The sequence below is a fragment of the Rhodnius prolixus genome, unplaced genomic scaffold (assembly GCF_049639745.1).
Source record: "Rhodnius prolixus isolate KJV_2025 unplaced genomic scaffold, Rpr scaffold_13, whole genome shotgun sequence".
Classification (NCBI taxonomy): domain Eukaryota; kingdom Metazoa; phylum Arthropoda; class Insecta; order Hemiptera; family Reduviidae; genus Rhodnius; species Rhodnius prolixus.
In genome coordinates this window covers 12291829-12315859 of record NW_027411583.1, presented here as the reverse complement: position 1 = coordinate 12315859, position 24031 = coordinate 12291829, and the positions used below count along the sequence as shown (strand labels likewise).

General features: G+C 31.7%; 3 protein-coding genes and 1 long non-coding RNA gene across 4 annotated transcripts in view; 2 read left to right on the top strand and 2 right to left on the bottom strand.

The window, feature by feature from the left end:
* Positions 1-2857: 2857 nt before the first annotated feature.
* Positions 2858-11066, bottom strand: waw (Translation factor waclaw). The gene is made up of 13 exons (XM_074116294.1): positions 10827-11066; positions 10538-10744; positions 10265-10451; positions 9316-9477; positions 9118-9233; positions 8886-9038; positions 7751-7990; positions 7528-7655; positions 6993-7130; positions 4341-4555; positions 4063-4191; positions 3891-3974; positions 2858-3030 (listed from the first exon to the last, which is right to left on the bottom strand). Exons 1-13 carry the CDS (start codon positions 10916-10918, stop codon positions 2905-2907), a joined length of 1977 nt encoding a protein of 658 aa, XP_073972395.1. The 5' UTR covers positions 10919-11066; the 3' UTR covers positions 2858-2904.
* A 230-nt stretch (positions 11067-11296) lies between these two features.
* Positions 11297-14365, top strand: Uba3 (Ubiquitin-like activating enzyme 3). The gene is made up of 2 exons (XM_074116302.1): positions 11297-12048; positions 12853-14365. Exons 1-2 carry the CDS (start codon positions 11413-11415, stop codon positions 13567-13569), a joined length of 1353 nt encoding a protein of 450 aa, XP_073972403.1. The 5' UTR covers positions 11297-11412; the 3' UTR covers positions 13570-14365.
* Positions 14030-18922, bottom strand: LOC141448171 (uncharacterized). The gene is made up of 2 exons (XR_012454900.1): positions 17883-18922; positions 14030-14517 (listed from the first exon to the last, which is right to left on the bottom strand). It is a non-coding gene; the product is annotated as an uncharacterized lncRNA (long non-coding RNA).
* LOC141448165 (G-protein coupled receptor Mth2-like) overlaps positions 15546-24031 on the top strand; it is a 79777-nt gene continuing 71291 nt past the window's right edge. Inside the window, exon 1 of the mRNA XM_074116299.1 lies at positions 15546-16188. Coding sequence (XP_073972400.1) covers positions 15579-16188 — 610 coding nt within the window. The 5' untranslated portion in view covers positions 15546-15578. The remainder of the gene's footprint in view (positions 16189-24031) is intronic.

The window sequence follows — 24031 nt, the reverse complement described above, 5'->3', positions numbered from 1 at the left end:
GATTGGGAGTGGTTCCAGAGAGTCGATCGTCCCCCACAGATTGAATAAAGCAACATGATAATGCTATTTTATACTATTGATCAAACTAGACTAAAATATTTTTCAATACTTAAGATAATTAACCTGTAAGGATCTGCTTTTCGTAAATTGTACATTTTCAAACAAGTTTTGAATCTATTACTGTCTGCGATTTTTTTTTTTTTTCTTTCACATACTTACAGACGTCAAATTTGCTAAAAGCGATATTCTGCAAAATCTCACTTCTAGTTTGAATTAAGCCCTTTGCACGGGCACTCTCCTTTACAGGTAATCGTAATTTATATCAGAAAAAAATTCCAAAATTATTGTCTTATTAATTTATGTAACAGTTTTTCTGAGTACTAAACACAATCAATTAGTCCGTTATTTGTATGATGAGGCGTTGTATATCTATTGTTCTTAGAACCAATCCATTAAAACTAATCGAAGTTCAAATTACAGCAATTCGTTATAGTCACAATTATTTTTAAATAAACAAATGCTTTGACTGTTTTTATCGATAAGTTCTTATTAATTTATCGATATTAATTTATTGAGTTGTGAATATAAGACCTTAAAATTGTATAATAGGAAATTCAAGATAATTTATTGTATTCTATTACTTCTTTAACGGGAAATATAGCAATCGTGCAGTTTATATATACAGGGTGTTCAGCATAAGACTACGGTAACTTCGGGAGGCGATTCTGGGCATCATTTGCAACAAAAAATTCCATATAAACTATGGCTCGATTGGGCTCCGTTTTATAGATATTTTTAATTTTATGTTTTTTCAAGGTGTTACTACTTTTTAGCAAAACGTTGTCTATATTTCTCAAACCTTTTAAATAAGCTAATTTGTATTCCAAAAAAATAATATCAAGTATTTTACTTTGTGGCCCAAACATAAGAAATAGCAAGTTTCTAATTTTTTCCAAAAACTTTGACTTCATTTTTCTCAAAAACATTTTATATGAAAAAAACCGTGCACTATTCAGGAAAAACATCTACATACGATCACCTTTCGAACGGTATACAATAATTGGGGTTATGTTAAAAATTGATACAGAAATCTGTGATTAATTGCAAAAAAGTAGGCCTCAAAACAGCGTCGGCATTATGAAAGGAATTCACCTACCATAATAATATAACTGATCAGAATCATCAAATGCAGTACGATTTTTTGCAAACGTGTAATTTAATAATTAATTAATTTAAGAACTATATTCAAAAATATAAAATTTACATTACAAATAATAAAATAAAATAAAAAGAAGAAAAATGAATATGATGTTAAATGAGTGTTAGGTACCAATTTCGAAAGAAAGGATTTTCGTTTAACGAGTTTAGATCTGTGTGTTATTCTTTGGTTAATTAAAGAAATATACTAAATAATGTGAATAAATCATCATTTTGAACTACTCAATAAACTTTTGGAATTAACAGGTTGTGAAGTGCTAATGAATAAGCCGAACACAGGAGATTGTGGAGAACTAATGAATAAGCCAAGAACTTATTACTCGCTCTGATCCCCAAATTAAATAATAGTGGATGGAATACTTCACCGAACCGCCAGTACACCTCCACGATCGTCTTAGCGCTCGGAACACCCTATCTGGAAAACATCTAGAACACTCCTGCCTAGCTTCTCCACTATTCCGATCTACGAAACCGTAGATGTATAACATATCGCGATATTCAATATTCGAATACGCTGGCATAATGATAGCAAAATGACAACTAAATATCTAATGAAAATGTAGACTTTAAACTATCTTTTCTTCTTCTTCTTGTATTTATTTGTTTTTATAAGCCGTATTAGGATAAAACATATCAGTTTTTAACTTGGCGATTAGAGCGATAAGTAAGTTCCTTTCATAATGCCGACACTGTTTTGAGGCCCACTTTTTTGCAATTAATCACAGATTTCTGCATCAATTTTTAACATAACCCCAATTATTGTATACCGTTCGAAAGGTGATCGTATGTAGATGTTTTTCCTGAATAGTGCACGGTTTTTTCATATAAAATGTTTTTGAGAAAAATGAAGTCAAAGTTTTTGGAAAAAATTAGAAACTTGCTATTTCTTATGTTTGGGCCACAAAGTAAAATACTTAATATTATTATTTTGGAATATAAATTAGCTTATTTAAAAGGAAATTCAACGTTCTTTCTAATGAGCTTATTAAAATAGCTGCAGCTTTAATAGTTTGAGAAATATAGACAACGTTTTGCTAAAAAGTAGTAACACCTTGAAAAAACATAAAATTAAAAATATCTATAAAACGGAGCCCAATCGAGCCATAGTTTATATGGAATTTTTTGTTGCAAATGATGCCCAGAATCGCCTCCCGAAGTTACCGTAGTCTTATGCTGAACACCCTGTATATATATATATATATGATTCAATTTTATATATATATAAAATTGAATCTGGCAACAACTGTACTAATCATTGCGAACTCACAAATACATAATTTCTATTTTCAATTTCATAATTTGTAACATTTTCTTATTAAAATTCTACGATGGGGACTTAGAAGGAATAGGAGTACTTACTACTTACCCTTGTTCGAAATTGGTTCTTCAGAGAAATGCGCGATCCAAATATATTTGTAGATAGAAAGTTACATAGCTAAGAACAAATATTCTGGGCAGGAATGAACTTCGAAGTTGGATGTATGGTCAAAAGCTAGTGCCAAAATATATATACATGTATATATTTATAATCCAAAAAAGATATTTTGTATGTAAGTTTGTACTATTGTAACACAAAAAATGTAAACCAATATTTTTTATAAGTAGTTTTATTTTATAAAATTGCCTATTTATTTGTTGGTTAAATATATTTTTCAACCAATTGAAATTATTTATTTAAATTATCCATTATCTTTTTAACACTTCAATGAATGTTTCTCTTGGCAGTGATATATTTGCAATACTTTTTAAATGTTTCTTGCCTTCAGCTTGCTTTTTTAATAATTTCATTCTTCTGGTTACATCGCCTCCATACTGGAAAATGAATTATTGCTATTAATTTTTTTTTTGGTTAAACATTGTTGGATTAAAATCCTAAAAAATATAAGTAAACGAGGAATATTTTTGATAAGTTTCTGGAAGGGGTTAAGAAAATTATCCTTAAGAAATCTGTGAGTGCTACATGTAGACACAGTAAGATTCTCACAATGCAACTTCTAATTAGAACAATAAAAATATTTTTGTATTATACAAATAAAGCAATCAATAAATGGATGATTCCTTAAAATCAATAATTTTGGAAAACCGATTCAATCAAAATTTATAGGTAGTAAATTGAAAATTGTTTTCCGAGAAAATTTCATAAAATTCAGCAAACTACTTAATAAAATCGCACTTACGTTAATAGCTTTTGTAGTGATTCTTTAGAAGGTGTTTAATGTTGCAGTTCCAAGAAAAACCCTCAAAAAAATCAACTTTCCCACGATTAATCATCGTACAAAATTAGGGAAAAGTTGAATTTAGTGGGAAATAGTGTGCAAAGCTTAAACAAAGCTTTAAAGAGTTTTTGCAAAAACATCGATAAATGGTTAAATAGTATCAACAACCAGTTCTGGTTAATGTACAATATATCGACCAAAACTTAACAATCGAACTGAAAATCGTACCATAAAGGATTCCAAGTTTACACTTTCTAAGACTTTACATTTTTACGTTATATAAACAGAAACTTGTAAGACAAAACACTAATAAACATACTTTTCGTGTTCAAGGTACTCCAAATCTAAAATATGTATTTCCGGAGTAAACTTAATTAATTAATCAAATTCAATTTTGAAACAACTTTACACTAGGAACAGAATGCCAATAAAAACGAATGAGAAAAAAAAAATTACCAATTTCGCGGTAACATCTTTTCTGTAAGGTTTAATGTTTTCTCGGGCAATAATCTTTCCACCAACTTTAGCCTGAATGGCTATCTGAAATACAAGAAAAAAAGGAATCATAAGCAATATAAAAATTCAAAATGATTTTAATAAAAATATTAATGAATTACTAGCAATTTACATGGAACTGTTGTCTAGGAATAATATTTACTAATTTGCTGCACAATCGTTTTCCATATATTCTTGCTTTAGAAGAGTGTACAATTGTTCTTAATTCTTCAACGTCGACACCGTTTAAAAGAATGTGTAACTGGAAAACAAAATAAAACTAGAAATGTACGATTTTACCTTAGTTGACATGTGCAAAATATCTAATTAATTGCTCATTCATAGCCTAGTAATAATTTTATAGTAAATAATTTACAATTAATGTATTGAACTATTAATAATACGTCTTACCTTGACTAAATTGGAGGCAACATAACCTCTGTCTTCGTAGTCAAAACTTGCATAACCTGAACTTACAGATTTCAGTCTATCATGAAAATCTAGAATGATCTCATTCAATGGCAGTTCAAACTGTATCATGACTCTGGTATTATCAATGTTGACAGCGCTCTGCTGAACTCCTCTTTTTTCCATGCACAATGAAATTATATCGCCTAAATAAGTATCTGAAAATTAGAATAGAATTATTTGAATTATATATATATATATTTTTTAATGTTTTCAATAATTTACTTCGTAATTTATACATAAATTAGACACACTTTTATTTGAAAAATTTATTCTAGAGGGGGTTCTAAAGAAGGAGAGGTTAAGTTACACACTTTAACGAAGTTACATTTCGTTTATGTTTTACACTTTCCAACATACATACAGTGGGTCAAAAAAGTATCCATACACTAAGGTTTTTTACTTTATCTACTGAACTTTTGTTTCTAGGATGACTACTTCTTCAGCACTGAAATCGAAGATAGTAACAATGAATTTAATGCTCTCATTTTCTTTTATAAACATAAAGAATTGATTAAAAAGCCGAAAAATGATTTATTGTATGCAAAATAAGTATTCATACACTCAGTCTGAATGTTATAATTAACGCTAAACTAAAAACCTAATATTTTGTATGCAATCTCTTTGCATTTATTATTGCTAGGAGCCCCCTGGGCACAAATTCCACCAGGTTTAGTGTCTCTTGAGACGTGATTTCTTCCCATGATTTGGTTAAATTGGTTATGAGCTCTTCTCTGGAAAAACATTTCAATTTTCGAATTTTCCGTCCCAAATAAGACCTTAAATTTTCAATAGGGTTTATGTACGGAGACTGTGGAGGGGTGACAAGTTGTTTCCGGGCATTATAAAGCAGCCATTCCTTCGTTTTTTTGGCTGTATGTTAGGGATCGTTATCCTGTTGAAAGAAGTATGCACATTCGATCCCAAATTTACCAGCACTTTTGCTTAAATTATGGCGGAACATGTCCACGTACCTTTCAGCGTTAAGAGCACCATCGATGACGACAAGTTCTGCCCCTCCCACAGCACTCCTGCAGCCCCATACCATCACACAGCCTCCTCCGTGCTGTACAGTTTATATTATGTTTTTTTTTCAAGTTCCCTATTACGCCTTCTCCAAACAAACTTTCGTCCATCGGATCCAAAAATATTGAATTAGCTCTCATCAGAGTAGATTATATTTTTCCAAAATTCCAGCGGCTTATTGGCAAACTTCCGAGCGAAATCCAGTCTCTTCATCCTATTGATTTCAATAATGAATGGTTTCTTCCTTGCAGTTCTACTTTAGTAGCCCGCTGCAAACTGGCTATTTTAGATGTCTATGGCGTAACAAGGGTCCCTGAAGTTGACGCGAGGCTTTCCAAGAGTTGGCGTGCACTTATCATGGGATAACTGGAAAATTGCCGCACCAGTTGCGCGTTCCTCTCACAGAAACTTTTCTCGGCCTCCCAGAACGTCTTGCGTTATCAGTAGAACTTGTCTTAAACTCTTTAATTATATCCTGGACAGTCGTATAAGATAATGTAAGTTCCCCCCCTATGTGGCGATAACTAAACCCTTGCTGAAGTAGCGTCTCAATTTTATCTTTAATCACGGAATTTAATTCGGCTGATTCTCGCCCCATCTCAATCAACTGATAATAAGAACCAGTATTTATCCCAATTCGAGCTTCCTAATATCAATTTGGACGCTAGCCTCCCAGTGCCTAAAATATGTACATAATAAATAAAGCTTAAATTCAAAACCATCAGCTGTATGAATACTTATTTTGCATACAATAAATTATTTTTCGGCTTTTTAATCAATTCTTTATGTTTATAAAAGAAAATGAGAGCATTAAATTCATTGTTACTATCTTCGATTTCAGTGCTGAAGAAATAGTCATCCTAGAAACAAAAGTTCAGTAGATAAAGTAAAAAAACTTGGTGTATGAATACTTTTTTGACCCACTGTATATTCATGCGTGTGAAATGTCTATCCAAAAACAAAGTTGAAATTTCATTTCAGAACGACATTTTCGAGTTTTCCGTAATTTTGTTGGGCCGTTACCAGTAAGGTTTCATAGCAAACATTAAGTTTGAAACCTTCTTTCACGAAATTACGTATGAATAGTATGGTTCTGGGTCAGCTATATTTCACGTTTACTACTACTGTATTATTTTATTAAAGAGAACGTGTATTATATTGAAGTTAAAAACACTATCTTATTTAGTAAATTGTTTTAAGATAAATAATTTTTTTTTTTTTTTTTCGGCGCATCGACATCTTGGTCATTAGCGCCATAAATAATTAATTGATTAAAATTGTAGTAAGAGAGTTTGAAGCGAAGGTACGGACCAGATTTTACATTTTTTAATTTTACTATACTACTTCAAGAGAGACACAGGCAGTGACCTACAAAAATCTTTCTTATAAGCTCATTTTCTGACTTAGGAGATCGCAAAAATGAGAAATTTCTAAAATATAATATGAGTTCAACAGTTCATTTAGAGAGTCAACTTAAAAACATAAAAATATTAAGAACTAGCTAAACATTATTTTACTCTAATGTTATTGAATTTAATCATTCCTTAACATAACAAATAATTCCTTCACCTGGAGTGATAATGGTTCCTAAAACAATTGGTTCAGAAATCTCAGCTATTACTTCGTTTTCTGGAAAATGCGCTGGATTCGATATAAATAGTTCTTCCCTACCGTATTGGCTAATTGATTTACGTCCGTGAACTCTTACTAAAAAAAAAAAAAATAGTAAATTTCTTAAAGGAAGCGGATACAAGAAAATAGGTGATATTAAGTAGAAAAGCTCTAAAAAATGAGAAATAAAACTATGCATCAATTTTAACAAATGTTTTGCAAAAATATATTTAAGAAATTAAAAAAATAGAAAAAACTGGATTTAAAGCCTGACGAAGTAAAATCTTTCTAGATACATTAATCTCCAAAAAATGGTAACATTTCTCCCGCCCATCAATTTTATATTTAATTTTTTTTCATCAGTTTGGCCTTCGGCTCAGTTAATTTTATGAGAACGGATATTGTGAAATAGGAACCAATTTCCGACTGAATTACTTTAAAGATTATCGTGTCGGAAATATTATTTTTAAAAATTAATGAAGAAACTATCTACCTTTATAGGTAACGCTGGCTGCAGTCACAATCGCTTGGGCATCATATTCCTGTTCCAGTCTTTGATTGAAAACTTCTAAATGAAGTAAACCCAGAAATCCAAGTCGCCATCCTTGGCCTAAAGCAGGACTAAAAACATGGAATTTCTGTTATAAAATACGTGAGTACACAAAGGTAGAAAGATTAGTTTTTCTATAGAGACCAACATTTCTCCTTTCAATCACCTCGAATCAATAGTCACACTGACAGCATTATCGTTTAATGTCAGCTTTTCAATGGCTGCACGAAGTACTGTATGTTGTGCTTGATTGAATGGATAAATTCCGGCAAAGACCATTGGTTTATTTGGTTTGAAACCAGGCAGAGGTTCAGCGGCATCTTTACTGTGTACCAGAGTGTCGCCAACATGAGCTTCTTGACTTGATCGCATGTTACAGATCACACAGCCAACTTGACCGCCCTTTCTGCAAATAGTGTGACAATTCTACTACAATTTGATAAACACGGTAACCTTGTAGCTGAGTTTTTACTGAAAGCAATTTTTAATATTCTGGTAAATACATTTTATTTAAAAAAAAAAAAAAAACTGTTTTCCTTAAAGTTTCCTAGAGGAAATAACTTTTAAGAAAGTAATTAACTTTTTATGAAAAAATTGTTAATTATTGCTGAATGATTACGTCAAATCCTGTATATATAAATAACTAAAACATGGGAGGCATCCGTTCAATAGTGATCACTCTTCCTTTATCAGAAAATTAGAACGAAATCTAACTGCCAAGATAGGAGGGCCGTAACATTACAAGAAACAAGGACAGCCTAGGGCGAAGAGTGGCTGGGATTATGGGAATGGCCCATAGCAAGTAAATAAGTCGGCTCTCAATCGCTTCTATGTGAATTTATCTCACACCAGGAGACCCCTGCTGGTTTAGTCCAAGTTATCATCCAAAAGAGATGATGGCTTTTGAGATAACTATCTTTTCAGGAGACTAAGCTCAGAAATTTGATTAATTAAGAAATGTAACCAGTTCAACTTCTACGGTCCAGAGATGACTAAAAAGCAGCTTGCGAAAAAACGTGTTTGATTTTTAGACGGACAGAAAAATGCAAAATGCTTTGTGCAAAAACGCACCTAATCTCGCCTTTCGTGGAGGCTGAGTTTCACTGAAAGCCTGGGAGACACTTGAAGGACCTACTACTTAGTACCTCTATCTTTCGGTCTTTCCCTGAGAATTTTTAAGGCTGCGTTTTAATGTTAGACCCTTAGGGCATGCCAAACTCAAGCATAAAGTAAAAAGTTTTCTTTCTACATTTAATCATTGTACCAACGCTACTGTCAACATAATTAATTGTTTAACTTACAAAATATTAACAGGAATCTCTTCCGGTGTCAGTACGCTCAGTCCTTTAACCGTATATTGTTTACCAGTATGACACCACATAACTTCGTCGCCCACTTTAATTTCACCATTTTTAACATAAATCATGCCAATTGCGCCTCTATATCGATCATACCTAATTTTTAAAAATACTTTTTTAATAATCAGCCATAAGTAAATAAAAGTACGCACTACAGAATCACTGAAAGATTTACCAACTGTCAAATAACAAGGCTTGTAACTTTTTTCCCCTATCTGAAGGCGGTGCAGGAATTCGGTTAATTATAGCTTTTATTACTTCCGGTACACCGTTTCCAAATTTCGCTGATATCTGTTGAGAAATAAGCGATTTTCCACTAATTTAATAATAATAATTCTTAAAAATACTTTCTCATTATAATAACCAAACTAACTTTCAGTATCTCATCAGTGTTTATGCTGAACAGTGTATTCAACTGTTGAGCAACTAATTCAGGTTCAGCATTTTTTAAGTCAACTTTATTAAGGACTGGTATAATCGCTAGATCTTGAGTAAACGCTAGGTAAAAATTTGCAACAGTTTGAGCTTGCACTCCCTGTGAACATAAACGAAAGAAATATTCTATAAACATTATGTTCGACAACATTAATATCTTCTACTTCAAAAATTGTTTCGTAACTAAACGCTAGTTTAATGAGGAGCCATTTGTAATAAACAGAACCCTATTTGTGGACTGTGAAACATATGCAACTCATTATTGTGAGTTCAACCTCTACAGCCCAAGGTAGGTGAGTTAAAGACTAAGTAAGGTATTAAATAAACAATTTCTAAATTTTTCTCATCCTGTCATAATCTCTGTACCTATTTTATATGAAACTTCTGACATAATAGGCTTCACTAATGACAGATTTTTATAATTTGCTTTTACTTGGAACATATTCTGTGTACCTGAGTTTGTTAAGCTCTTTCATATTTATTTATTATTAAAACCGTTCCTTTGCTAAGCATATTTAATTTACCAGTTTTCCTTTTCCTTTCGTATAAATATTTCTAATGAATCTTTCTATGAAATTTTCATTAAGAGGTTTCATTCCAGAACGAAAATAGGAGATAAGCAACATCCTTTTCTCTAATACCTAAAAGGCTTTATTCAAAGCAAACCTGTAATAAAAACTCTAAACTTTTTAATAAATTAGAGTAAATTTCTAAAAGGACATGTTGCCGAATTTTTGTTTTTCAGAAGTTGTTTTATGAGTAAGACCAGTGGATTTAGTAATAGATGGCACATTAGGCTCAGGTTCCATGCCCTTTGGCAACCTATTAAAAAATATTTCTGCGTTTCACACTAAATTATTACGAATATAATTAATTAGATTAATCACCTGATTCGCATCCACTAATAATATCACTCCTTGACAGGTTGAAAGTGATCTAGCAACCTCATTTGAAAAGTCTACATGACCTGGTGTATCAATTAAATTCAACAAATACTTTTTCCCATTTAATTCATATATTAATGAAGCTGTTTGTGCCTTCACAGTGATCCCTCTTTCTTTTTCAACTTGTAACCTTGATTTAAAAAAAAAATCCATGAGTAAAAAAGAAAAAAAAAACTATCCAAAATTAAAAAGAAATTTACGTGTTTCCATAATAACCTGTCTAAGACTTGTTGATTTCCTTCACTAGCTGTTAGATAGCCAGTAATTTCTAATAGACGATCTGCCAAAGTACTTTTTCCATGATCTACATGAGCCACAATGCTGAAATTACGAACATTTTCTACTGGTATTGATTCCCAAACTTTTGAATCAGCTTCAACTTTGGAATTCACATCTGACGGTTTGGCAGTTGTTCCAAAAAACCTAATGTTATAGGTAGTTATTTATAAGAATTCGAATACAAATTTTGTTCAGAGTCTACTTTTACTGCTTGATATTTATTTACCTGCTCTTAGATTTAGCAAAGACACTTCTAAGTCTAGGGCAGTTATTACTTCGTAACAAAGTATTCAGAATAATTTTCTGTACACCTGCCATTACAATTAATAAAACATCCTAAGCACTATCACCACGGATTGGCGAAGATATTATCTTCAAGATAAGGTACGACGGCCGATAATCAAGAATAAAAAATGAAACTAAGAGAGTAACCTCTAGCACTGTTACACAAAACCAATAGGCATGTAGTAAATGAAACAGTAACAGTTATGGTCTAATTTCAAGTTCAAATTTTTTAAATAATAAAAATCCCAAATGCCATAACTTCCACATTCTTTCTTTCAGTTAATTAATTATTTCTCAACAGGAAATAATATTTTATTCCTTTATATTTTTATAATATTTTCTTTTATTCCTTAAATAAAATACAAAAATTACAAATCCTCATCACTAGCAATATTATATTTATTCCCACCTTGTCTCTTTGACTGATAAGTAACCGTGAAGGAAGGTTATGTACTCGGTCAAATTACATTGCAAGTGGGGTGTAATAAAAATTGATTTTTGTTTTCAATAGTTACTCTTACTTTACAATGGAGTCCCCAATGTCTGATGAAAATAATGAGGAAATATTACCTGGAAGATGGAATCACTTGAGGAAAATACTTGAACGCTCTGGGCCATTTTGTCATCCCGACTTTGAACCTTCACCTGAAGTTTTAAACTTTATTAAAACATCATGCAAAATTTTAGTCATCGGTGCTGGTGGTCTAGGTTGTGAACTTTTAAAAAATTTGGCTCTAATGGGATTTCAGCAGTTACATGTTATAGATATGGATACAATAGATTTGTCTAACTTAAATAGGCAATTTCTATTTCGTAGAAAAGATATTGGCCAAGCAAAAGCTGAAGTAGCTGCAAAATTTGTTAATTCTCGGATACCTAGTTGTAAAGTGATACCATACTTTAATAAAATACAAGATTTTGATGAAGATTTTTACAGACAGTTTCATATTGTAGTCTGCGGATTAGACAGTATAGTGGCTAGAAGATGGATAAATGGAATGCTTTTGTCTTTATTGTCATACAACGATGATGGAGAATTAGATCAAAGTTCCTTAATTCCCATGGTGGATGGCGGGACTGAAGGGTTCAAAGGAAATGCTAGAGTAATACTTCCAGGAATATCTGCATGTGTTGAGTGTACATTGGATTTATTTCCTCCTCAGGTACCTTAATTTTTAATGTTATAAACAAGAAAATTAATTTTTTTTTTAAACTAAAACGATTAAATGCTCGTAATTGTAAAGTTCAACTTAAAAGAGGGACCATATTTGGGAAGAAAGTAGAACTTTGAATTATTATACATAAGTTTGGTAACTTAATGTAATAGTATCCTTTGGTAACACCTCTTCACTGATACTAGTCTATAAGCGGATTAGAAAGAAGTTCTAACTCTAGCTCGTTAAGTTTATATGCTATCTGCCTCGTCTTGCTTAATTTTTTCTGTTGACTACAAGTGGAGGATTTAGGTTAGCTCGAGCTCTGTCAGCTGAAATGAGTTCAAATGTGATTGCGCTTATCAAAAACCCATTCGAATTGCGCCACTCATAAGTTCCATCAATAAATGATAGGTAAAACGCAAAACTGTTAAACCCTTAAGTACGGCTCCCTCATAAGTGTATTTTGACTGCAAAAGCTGACACTTTTAAATTGATTGAATTTGAAAGGCTTATTGTACCAAAAAAAGAAAAAGAAGTTAGCCAAATGTCAAACCAAGATTTTTTGTTTTTTCATATATATATCCACGGTACATTTCCACAAATTTCTTTATTACTTCATCTAGTGCAACCACTTATTTTAAATTAAAATTTGCCACATGTAATTAGGCTTTAAAAAATTAGCAATTTAGTCGAGAAGTTCAATCGTCTGTATCAATTTTCATATCTTAATGTTTGTTTTCTTCAACAGAAGGCTTAACTTTCGTTGAGACATAAATACTTTGTTTCATACCATCATTGTATTTATTCCAGATAACCTACCCACTGTGTACGATTGCCAACACACCACGTCTTCCTGTACATTGTGTAGAATACGTGAAGTTAATACAATGGTCTAAGGAGAATCCCTTTGACGCACAAATAGACGGCGATGATCCCTCGCATATAAATTGGATTTATGAAAAAGCTTTAGAACGAGCTAATACGTTCAATATAATTGGACTTACTTACAGATTAACCCAAGGAGTCGTTAAAAATATCATTCCAGCTGTAGCATCAACTAATGCCATAATTGCGGCAGCATGTGCTACTGAAGTGTTTAAAATAGCCACTAGCTGTTGCGTACCACTTGACAATTACATGGTATTCAACGATGTAGACGGTATCTATACTTATACATATGAAGCTGAAAGAAAATACGATTGCCTAGCTTGTAGTAATCGACCAAAACTATTAGAAGTGGAAAATGGTACAATCAAATTACAAACTCTTATTGATATTTTATGTGATAATGTGGCCTATCAGATGAAAAGTCCTGGTTTAACGGCCAACATTGATGGAAAATCTAGAACATTATATATGTCAACGGTTAAAAGTATTGAAGAAAAGACTAGAGAAAATTTAAAGAAAACTTTAAATGAATTAGGATTAAAAAATGGTACACAACTGTTAGTTGCGGACGCTACAAATCCAAGAACTATAGTTTTTCAACTAAAATTTACTGAGTTAAACGAAATGGCTGTTGAATAAATTAAAACGAAATAAATAAATTTTAAAAAAAGATTCGATTCTCAATAGATTACGAGCGAAATTTATATTTAAACTGGTGCAAAAAAATTCACCTTGATTATTTGGTCTATCAGTTTAATTCCCCTAACTTATTATTATTAGAAAGAAAAAAGAGGAATGATCCCAAGTGAATCCCACTCTGTAGTTAAAAGAAGAATTGTTTCGATTCCTTATAGTTCTAGCAGGAGATTCTCCTTGCTCCAGAATTTTTTCACCATTACTTTTATCGTGTTTCTTCAAGTAACAATTGAAGTTGTGTGTATTGTCATATATCCCCGGTGGTATCAAGCATTTTAAAATGTTAAATGATCCAAAAAAAAGTTTCTATATTTTCAAATTTTACTTATTTTATTCAGGATGCAGAAGTTATTAAATCAATCAATAGTTAAAAAAATAAGAAATTATTTTTTGTCCAAAAAAAACTAACAGATAAAGCTTTCTTTAAAGGTTGAATAATACTTTTAACGGATTAAATGTACAATTTCTTTCTTTTAATACATGTTAAAAATTCCTTGTCATAATGCAGAGGGTGATAAATGAAATGTAAATGAAGTTCATAAGCCGATATCTTCAATAATCAAATTAATATATTCTTTATTTTGCACCTGAAAGTATATTAATAATATAAAAAAAAAGATGTTTTGTACGTAATTTATACTAATGTAACACATAAGATGTAAGCCCAATGTTTGTTATAAGCAGTTTTGTTTTGTAAAATTGCCTATTTATTTGTTGGTTAAATATATTTTTCAACCAATTGAAATTATTTATTTAAATTATCCATTATCTTTTTAACACTTCAATGAATGTTTCTCTTGGCAGTGATATATTTGCAATACTTTTTAAATGTTTCTTGCCTTCAGCTTGCTTTTTTAATAATTTCATTCTTCTGGTTACATCGCCACCATACTGGGAAAAGTATTATTACTATTTATTTTTTTGTTAAACCTTGTTGGATTAAAATCTAAAATAAATATAAGTAAACGAGGAACATTTTGATAAGTTTCTGAAGGGGGTTAAGAAAATTATCCTTAAGAAATCTGTGAGCGCTACATATAGACACAGTAAAATTCTCACATTGCAACTTCTAATTAGAACAATAAAAATATTTGTATTATACAAATAAAGCAATCAATGAATGGATGATTCCTTAAAATCAATAATTTTGGAAAACCGTTTCAATTAAAATTTATAGGTAGTAAATTGAAAATTGTTTTCGAGAAAATTTCATAAAATTCAGCAAACTACTTAATAAAATCGTACTTAAGTTAATAGCTTTTGTTAAAAATATAGAATGGAAGGAAAACTTTTCATTCCATGCTCCTAAATATCGTATTAAACAGCTGGTGAAGCGGATCATTATACTGTAGTGGTTCTTAAAAAGTGTTTAATGTTGCGGTTCCCTGCGATGCCCTCAAAAAAATCGAACTTTCCCACGATAAATCATCGTACAAAATTAGGGGGAAAAAACAGCATTTAGTGGGAAATTTGCGTGCAAGCAAAGTTTTGGAAGAATTTTTGCAAAAACATTGATAAATGGTAAATAGTATCAACAATATAGCAGTTCTGGTTAATGTAAAATATATCGGCTTTTCGGTGTCGCCCAATGGAAATGAATAGTTTTAGCTTCCTTGCGATATTTTGTTCACATACTCGAGACTATTTTTTTGAACCCAACTGTTTTGGAATTAGAAGGTCTCAAAACAAATATTTACAATAAAACTGGAAATCTGAAATATATGTAAAAAAAGACTCGGTGAGGTGAAGTAGCACTTCTGGTTAGAAGGCCTCAAAACAATGTTTTATTCAAAAATTTAACGGTAGAATGGATGTATAGTATTTGGTAAGGTGCGGTTACTAGGCATGCGCATTAAGAGTATATTTCTGTATGTGATAAACAGTGAGAGACAAGTAAAAAAACTCCAGAAGTGATTAAACACACTTAGTCAGTGTCCGAGTGGTTGTTAGTGATGTCGTGGACGATTGACCACATGTTCCTAATATTCTGCATTCTTTTGTTGCCAGTAGATGGTGTTGAAGTGCCAAAATGTTGCCCACAAGGCTATTTATGGTTACAAAATTGTACCTCGTCCAACAATTCTCTTGTGAATCCATACTTACCAGAAAATGGTCAGGAATCCATTCATCAACCATTGGATTGCGGCATTCAAGGGTCATACTATTTAGATCCACTCTTGTATCCAAAAAGTGATGCTTATCAGTTACTGGAGAATAGTTCTCTGTTCTTGAACGCCTCAGAAATCGTGCTATCACCGCAACAATACTGTATGGAGCTTATAAACAGCACCGGTAAAGTGCAGCCAGTTTTATGCTTTGCCGAAGAAGCTGAAACTGTTGATAGAAATGAAAATACCTACGGCATCTATTCCTTTGGCATGATCATTTCCATTCCATTTTTACTGGTAACATTTATCGTTTATCTATTGGAACGTGATTTGCAAACACTTCATGGACGTTGTATGACCAATCATGTGTTTGCGTTGCTAATGAGTTATGTCTGCCTTGGATATTTGCAACAATTTACAACTTCTTTGAGTGAGTCTGCCTGCACATTTTTGGGTAAGATTTTAATTTGTTTGTTTAGTCTTTTTACAATTATTAATTTAACGCTCATGATCAGAACGGTGTAAAGACCGTCATATCCTCTTCTAAAATACCAACAGTGAATCCAGAATGTCAGTTTGGTAGAAAGGTTTTTCCCCGTTATAGTATGTCCGAGAGACGAATGAGGACTCTAAACAGACTATGGAATTGACAATTTACTTTGATATTCACAATTATTGAAATTAACTGATAGATGATGAAATGCAATCATTAATCAATATTAACAAGTAATATCCATATTCCTTTGTTTATTCTATTAGTAACTCAATCAAAGATAACGCCATGAATGAAGATTTTTTACTTTCTCTAACTGAACTAAGTGACAGAAATAATTGTTTGAGTTCGGAAATATGATTTTACAATTTTTTTTATAAAATGGTCAGAAAATGCATCTTCCCTCCTATAACTTCTGACATCTCTTATATCTCAGGTATGCGATCAATTTTGTTGTTTCGTTTGCCCATCATGAGATAGTCATGTTTCTAGTGCTGCCAGTAATCATACATTTTCCCATGGCAAAATCAATGATTCTCTTGACGCTATCATTAGATGGTCATATTTACTGTGGGCCTTAATAGTTAGTCAGACTTCACAAAACTTGGCATTTAAATCTCCCACTTTTAACATCATGATAACGTTTCAGATTGGGATGATGAAATTGATATTTTTAGCACATAAAACCACTTAAAAAAACCAAAGGGTTTATTTGATTGACCTGTTTAATGATAGTGATTATCCCAAAAGCCGTTACCTTTTTTTTACTTCATTACAGGGTAACCTAGGGTTGCCAACTCTATAAAGTTCCAAAAAAAGGACACCCTAAAATAATTAGGCACATTCAGGGCCGTCGACAGGATTTTGGGGCTTTTTTTTAGGTATACATATAGAGACTCCGGCTTCGGGAAAAAGTCCCCTCTCACCCGTCTGTAATCTGGTCGGGTACATTTATATCTTAGATACTTATTCATGAAAAGTTCATCGTTACATCAATAACCTGTTGACCTATTCAGTTCAGTTAGAACAGAAAAACAACACGCCAAATGAAGAAGTCAGAACTTAAATCAGAAATACAATAAAATAAATTAGATTTTTGTGAACAATATCTGAAAAAAAGGACAAAAGGCGTCATTTCCTAATTTAAGGAAAGACAAGGACAACCAGGTGTTAAAAAAAGACTGTCCTTTCCAAAAAAAAAGGGCAGTTGGCAACCCTACCTACCTCCTACCAAGTTTAAATTCTTCCTCCAATACTTACTCCAGATCCTTATTTGCACTAGCCTGTCCTAAATTTCTTACATTCCAAGCAGCAAAATTCAACTATTTTAAATTTTCTTTGACTCTCTTAGGTCGTTCACTAAAATTCTTGGTACAACTTTTTAGACTATCTGTCTTCCTAGATTTTCAAGTGGCCAAGACACCTTAGTCTCCCTTTTTTGATAAATCCTAATTATATTCAGTACAAGTGTAAAAGAAAATCCTTCGCGGAAATTTCTTGACCCATTAGATGAAAATGATTTCTTTCAAATACCAAAGATATGGACTTGATTGTCGATTACGATCCAAGAACGTTATTAATTCATGCTTCCATTGATTTATTTTACATCTAGAAGGTAGGCTCTTTATAATTTTCCAAAAACTCAAGATACATACCTACAGCCAAAACGTTTTCTATATTTTGCATGCTTTCTCCAGACACCTGGGAATCTATAAACTCTTTCACGGTCACGATACTTCTCTTCTTATTCATGTAGAAAACATGAAAACTACAATAGAATGATCAGTCTCCCAGGAATCCAAACAACATGCAAGTCTACTCACTTATTTGAGTTTTATCAATGAGTTCCAAAAAAAGCAATTAAAAGTTGCCATTTTTCATGTTTTTTACAACTTTTGCATGAATAGCAGACATTATTTTACAAGGTACAACACACAAAATTACTTAGTGAAATTAAATTTATTATACTTTTGTTTTTATCCTTAAGACTTTACATAATTAAATTATAAAAAAAAAATACAAACACTCATTAATTATTAATTAGAGGGGAGAAAAAATTGTTTCAAAGCTTTTTTATATTTAATTATTTTTCCTAGAACATAACAGTCAAACGAAGAGTTGTAATAAATTTTGACGTGAAACCAGTTCGAAAAGTTGCATGCAGTACAATTTACAGGGTAGCAAATACAAGAAAAATAAAATGAATTTAGTTGCGTAGATTATTTCATTTCTTTGTCAACATCAATTTATTGATCTACAACAACTCACTTTAGAGGAAATATTGCTATTCGAGCGGATTTTCAATTTTGATAATTTACCGATAATACACTTTCTGAGATATCCTGAGAAACAAAAAGGAACTTGTCGGGGGGGGGGGCGATCTGCAAGCATTGGCGCATCTATGGTCTGATTGACATCCACGATTTAAATCAAGAACAATTTGAACATGCAATTTTCAGTTATTTCATTATGCTGACTACTTTCAAGTTTTATTTCTATAACTTTTAATTAATTTTCTGTTATTTTATTGTTTATAATTTTTTTTGTATTCTGCTTTTATAGGTTTTAACTTCTTTAGATTGTTCTGCATTTTCAAATTTATTCAATTTTTACTTTGTTTTGTCATCTCTCTATAAATTACTAAGCTTTGCCTGAATTTGCGAATAAAAAAAAAAATAATAAATCAAATTTTCTAGGCTAAATATTTCAATTAAAAATAGTACAGAAGGTGTACCAACTTTAAAAAAAAAAAAATCGAGAAAAGCCTAAAAACCTAGAGAAATCGATTTAGTACATTAGCAATTTCGGTTGATTAAAAAAATTTACCAATGTAAAGAACTTCTTATATTTAGAGAATCCTAAAAATGCCTATATCTGGTGAAAATCTATACGAATGCGTTTCTTCCCTACACGAAAAAGTTATGGACCAAAATCAAACACGAAAATTTGAATCAAAAATAAGTTTACGATGACCATGAAATTAAGAAAAAAACATGGGTGTGGAGAGGGTACTACGGACCGGTAATTTTATCAGCGCTTATCTCTCTTCTGATTAAAGAAAGCTTTTTAGATACTTAGTTCTTTAAAGAATACAACAATATATTATTGAATAAAAATAAAGTAATCTTACATTTATATACTAATAACATTAAATGCCATTCAACCTCTGGGATACACTGCTATTCTTTCTAGACTTTTCCCCAAACTATAGTTATATGTTGCATGTGAGTATACGTAGGTGAATACTTTAGCTCAAAAACGAAAGAAAATATCGTAGAAAGCTGTAACTTTCATTTAAGACCTGGAATGCGATAGTAACTTAGCGTTAAAAAATCTCTTACTTGAGAAGAAAGAATTTACTGAAGAGATTTTCATTTTTATGAAAGTTATCGGAAAATTTACAAAATGATTTTTTTTTAAAGTAAGTATTCTGAATGCTAATAATTTAATAATAATAATGATAATGTCTTAGATTAAGTGTAAAACAATGTGGCATTCTTAAACAACAATAAGTTGGCTACATGATTGTCTACTAACTAATCGATATTAAGCAAATAGATCTTCAGAAAAAAAAAGAACAACACATCTCGCTAATCTGATAAACATTTACACAATCTACTTTAGGACTGTAAACTATGAAACATATTACGTGGAAAATTAATTTTAACCCTGATAAAGGGAATGGTGGGGCAATAGAGTTTCAATGAGATTTTAATTTTTAATGAAATATTCAGCGTAAAAGGTTTGGCCGTATAGAAGTACTTATCAGTGTGTACAATCACCTACATTTACAATTAAAACAAAATTAATAAATCGGCTATTAGATCCAGAATTACTCACATAAAGCTTAATTCAATTTCCCTACAAACATAATTTTACCTGAAAAAGCAACATTAACATGCCAGGTGACAAGAATGAAGAAAATATTATAATAACTTTGTTTATTAACCTTCTCATAATTTTACAAAATAAATCTATGATTCTAAGGGGGGGGGGAATGCTTTTAATAAGAGGTAAAGAGGATTTTAAAAAATCGATATTTGTAGAAAATATATTGTTTAGTTTTAATTGTAAATTGTGTGAGTATAAATACATACTAGATTTTTTAGGAAGTCCAATTTGTGGTAAACGGTTTATATTTGAAAAATAAATAATTTATTCAGGAAAATTAATAAAATATTAATTTTTTTACTGAATAATACTGCCATTTTCAGTCATTTGTATTTTTTTTTTTATTATGACGAGTCCATGCTGATGAAATCCATGAGCAGACAAGACAGAACACACAACCAAAAATATTACATAATCATTATTTTAGCCCTGAAGATGACCTAGTCCCCTAGCTCGAAAGCTCGACATAATAAAAAAAAAATACAAATGACTGAAAAACTGGCAGTTATTATTTCATCCTATTGAAACAATGAATCAGTCACCAAAAATAATGAACAATAATTACTGAATAATCTTTCTTTTTGTGCTTCCCAGTTATTGTTGCCTACATAATTGAAAAAAATTAAAGCCTGTAAACAATATCAGCTACATTGCATATTCTTATCTCTTAAGACAATTTTTTTTTTTTTTTATCTGAATGGTTGTAAAACGACGATAAAATTGGCGAAGACCAAGTAACCACAATGTGATACAGTAAACTATATAATTTACTTTTTATTTCTATTTTAAAGAATGGACTAATAAATACATAATTGTTACTGTAGATGATTCTTTTAATTGAAGTTTATTTAATGAAGTTTTTTTTAAAATAAAATAACTCACCACAATTAGTTTGAAATAACTAGTAGAAAACAAATTTAGTTTCAGCTTTTTAAACTTTCACTTAACATTTCGACTTTTTTTAAATCGATTATATAAATGAGGTGGCGCTGTGATAACAAAATGTACTAATTTTTGTCAAAACAATAATGTGTGTCAATAAATGATCAACAATATGATGCTATCGATATCTGTCGTTTCTGTGGTGAGCCGTAGGCCTGTTTGTTTTCTAATATCTGTCGTTTAAATATGTTCATCCCAAATTGGGTGATTAATCAGAATGTTATGCAAAAAAAACCCAAAAATCATAAATATAAATGAATTTAACAATAAATTTAAAACAAATTCACGTGGCTACAGTTATTGACTTGGAACATTAGAATTGCTACATTTCTTACTTTTTTGTTTCATACACTTAGAATCTGTTACTTTTTCTTATTTTGAAGAATAATTATTTTGTTTTTATTAAATATGATATTTATACAAATTTATAATCTTTCATTAGTTTATGAAAATATATTTATTTAGAGAGTGTACCTTTTTGTTTTATCTGACATTAAAATAGGTATATAATTTATTTCAGAGATCCAAAACTCCTATTGTTTGAAACACTTCTTCATAAAAATAAATGTTAATCTATCTAAATACTTGCTCTTTTATAGAAATAGTAAAAAATCTTATGAAATTTCTTCTTAGAGTTAATAATAAAAGAATACCATTCATTTAGGTAACCACTACTACGTACATCATGTGGTATCATATTATCTTAAGTGTTTTAGATATATTGCTTGTAAACAAGGAAAGTGGAAAATTGAATAAATATAGGCAAATAAATAAGACAAAAAAGCAATACTTCATTTACTTTTTTCGTTCATAAAGTCAGTTGCTAACAGTAAATTTTTATTTTTTATCATTTTATTTATGAGAGCTTTTTATTACATTCATTTAAAAATAAAATTCATATTTTTTGAATAACTATACTGCATTTTTGTTATCTATTTTACTATTATTTAGGCGCCTCGTCAGCCGACTGATTAAAGGCGAGGCCCGCAAAGCGGGCTGTATGTATTTCGGTGCTGGGTTCGATTTTCCGTCTAGGTCTCAGAATTTATTTAATGATTTGAATGAATAATGTGAAAAACTTAAAGTTAAGTACGCCTACTAATTCGCTCTGCCCCCGCTACCTGATTGGTAGCTGGAAGTAAAGCACGGCTGGAGAAATAAGTATTACTTTACTTTTTTTTTTTTTTAGAAAAGGATATAAAGAAATTCAACTTTATCAGCTGTTAAAGTTCAACCAACAATAATATCCTTCAAGAATAGAAAATGTACAACCAGTCTGATGATTTCCTTGTGGCTATCTTTCCTGGTAATGGGAAAAACTAAATAATTGTTCTGTACCATATGATTCATTGAAGTGACGAGGACAATTTGATGAATGTATGAATATTTCTTTCGATTAGCGATGAATCACCATAGAAACCAACAATTACTTCCCGGAAATGAAGTGAAATTATTTTTTTTGTTAAATGGTTTCTTTATCAATCTTTAGATACACGTACACACTAACTCCTACACACAAAAATCACACACTCACAATCATACATTCAGCGTGAAATACTCGCCCAACAACGCCAGCTGTAAGCGACTATTACCATTTTTTTTTTGTATTTGAGTTGGATTTCTATAATATTCAGTTGAAAAGAAGAAAACGACTTTAAAAAAAAAACAAACTTGTAGAGGGTCTTGGTGGTATACGAGGGGGTACCCAAAAAAAACCGGAATTATTTTTTAAAAGCTATTTATTTACAAATTTTTTACAGAACAACCTTATCCCCTTCAAAATACTCTCCATTACAACTAATACATTTGTCCCACCGGTGCTTCCACTGTTCGAAACATTTTTTGTAGTCATCTTTAGAAATGGCTGACAGCTCCTTCTTCGTTTTTTTCTTGACCTCTTCAATGTTGTCAAATCGGTGACCTTTCATGCCCTTTTTCATGCGTGGAAATAAGAAAAAGTCGCACGGAGCCAGGTCAGGCGAGTAAGGTGCATAGGGCAGCGGAACCATGCCATTTTTAGCCAAAAACTGTGTAACAGAGATGGCTGTGTGTGCAGGTGCATTGTCGTGGTGGAAGAACCAGTCTCCTGTTTGCCACAAATCGGGTCTTTTTTGGCGAACACTATTGCGCAATCTTTTCAAAACTTCCAAATACAAGGTTTGATTGACGGTCTGACCTGGGGGGACAAACTCTGAATGGATTACGCCTTTGGCATCAAAAAAGCAAATCAGCATTGTTTTGATGTTTGACTTGACTTGACGACATTTTTTTGGTCGGGGTGAAGATGACGTCTTCCATTGGCTCGACTGTTGCTTTGTTTCTGGGTCATAACCATAGAACCATGACTCATCACCAGTAATGACCTTTGACAGAAAGTCTGGATCAGTTTCAAGCTGTTGTTTCAAAGCACGACATGTTTCAACTCGATGTTCTTTTTAATTGTCAGTCAGAACTCGAGGAACAAACTTGGCAGCAACCCTTTTCATCCCCAAATCATCCGTTAAAATTCGCTGAACCGAGCTCCAAGATAACCCACTACTCTCCGACAGTTGATCAATTGTCTGTCGACGGTCTGTGAACACCAGCTCTCGAATTTTTTCAACATTTTCGTCGATTCGGGCAGTTGATGGACGTCCAGAACGAGGTTTGTCATCAATCGACATGTCGCCATTTTCAAACCGAGTAAACCACTCGTATACTTGAGTTTTTCCTATAGCGTCATCTTTGTAAGCTGTTTTCAACATTAAAACACTTTCAGCAGCATTTTTGCCGAGTAGAAAACAAAATTTCAGAGCTGCACGTTGTTCACTTAAACTTGCCATCATAAAAAACGAAAAAAGAACAAAACAGCGCTGGTAAAAACAATCACTGCAGATGAACAGAACAAGCCAGGCAGACAACACAGGCAGGACTGAACTGGCAAGGAATTGCGCTATACACGTCTAGCGGCAGAAATGCGTACTACATAAGC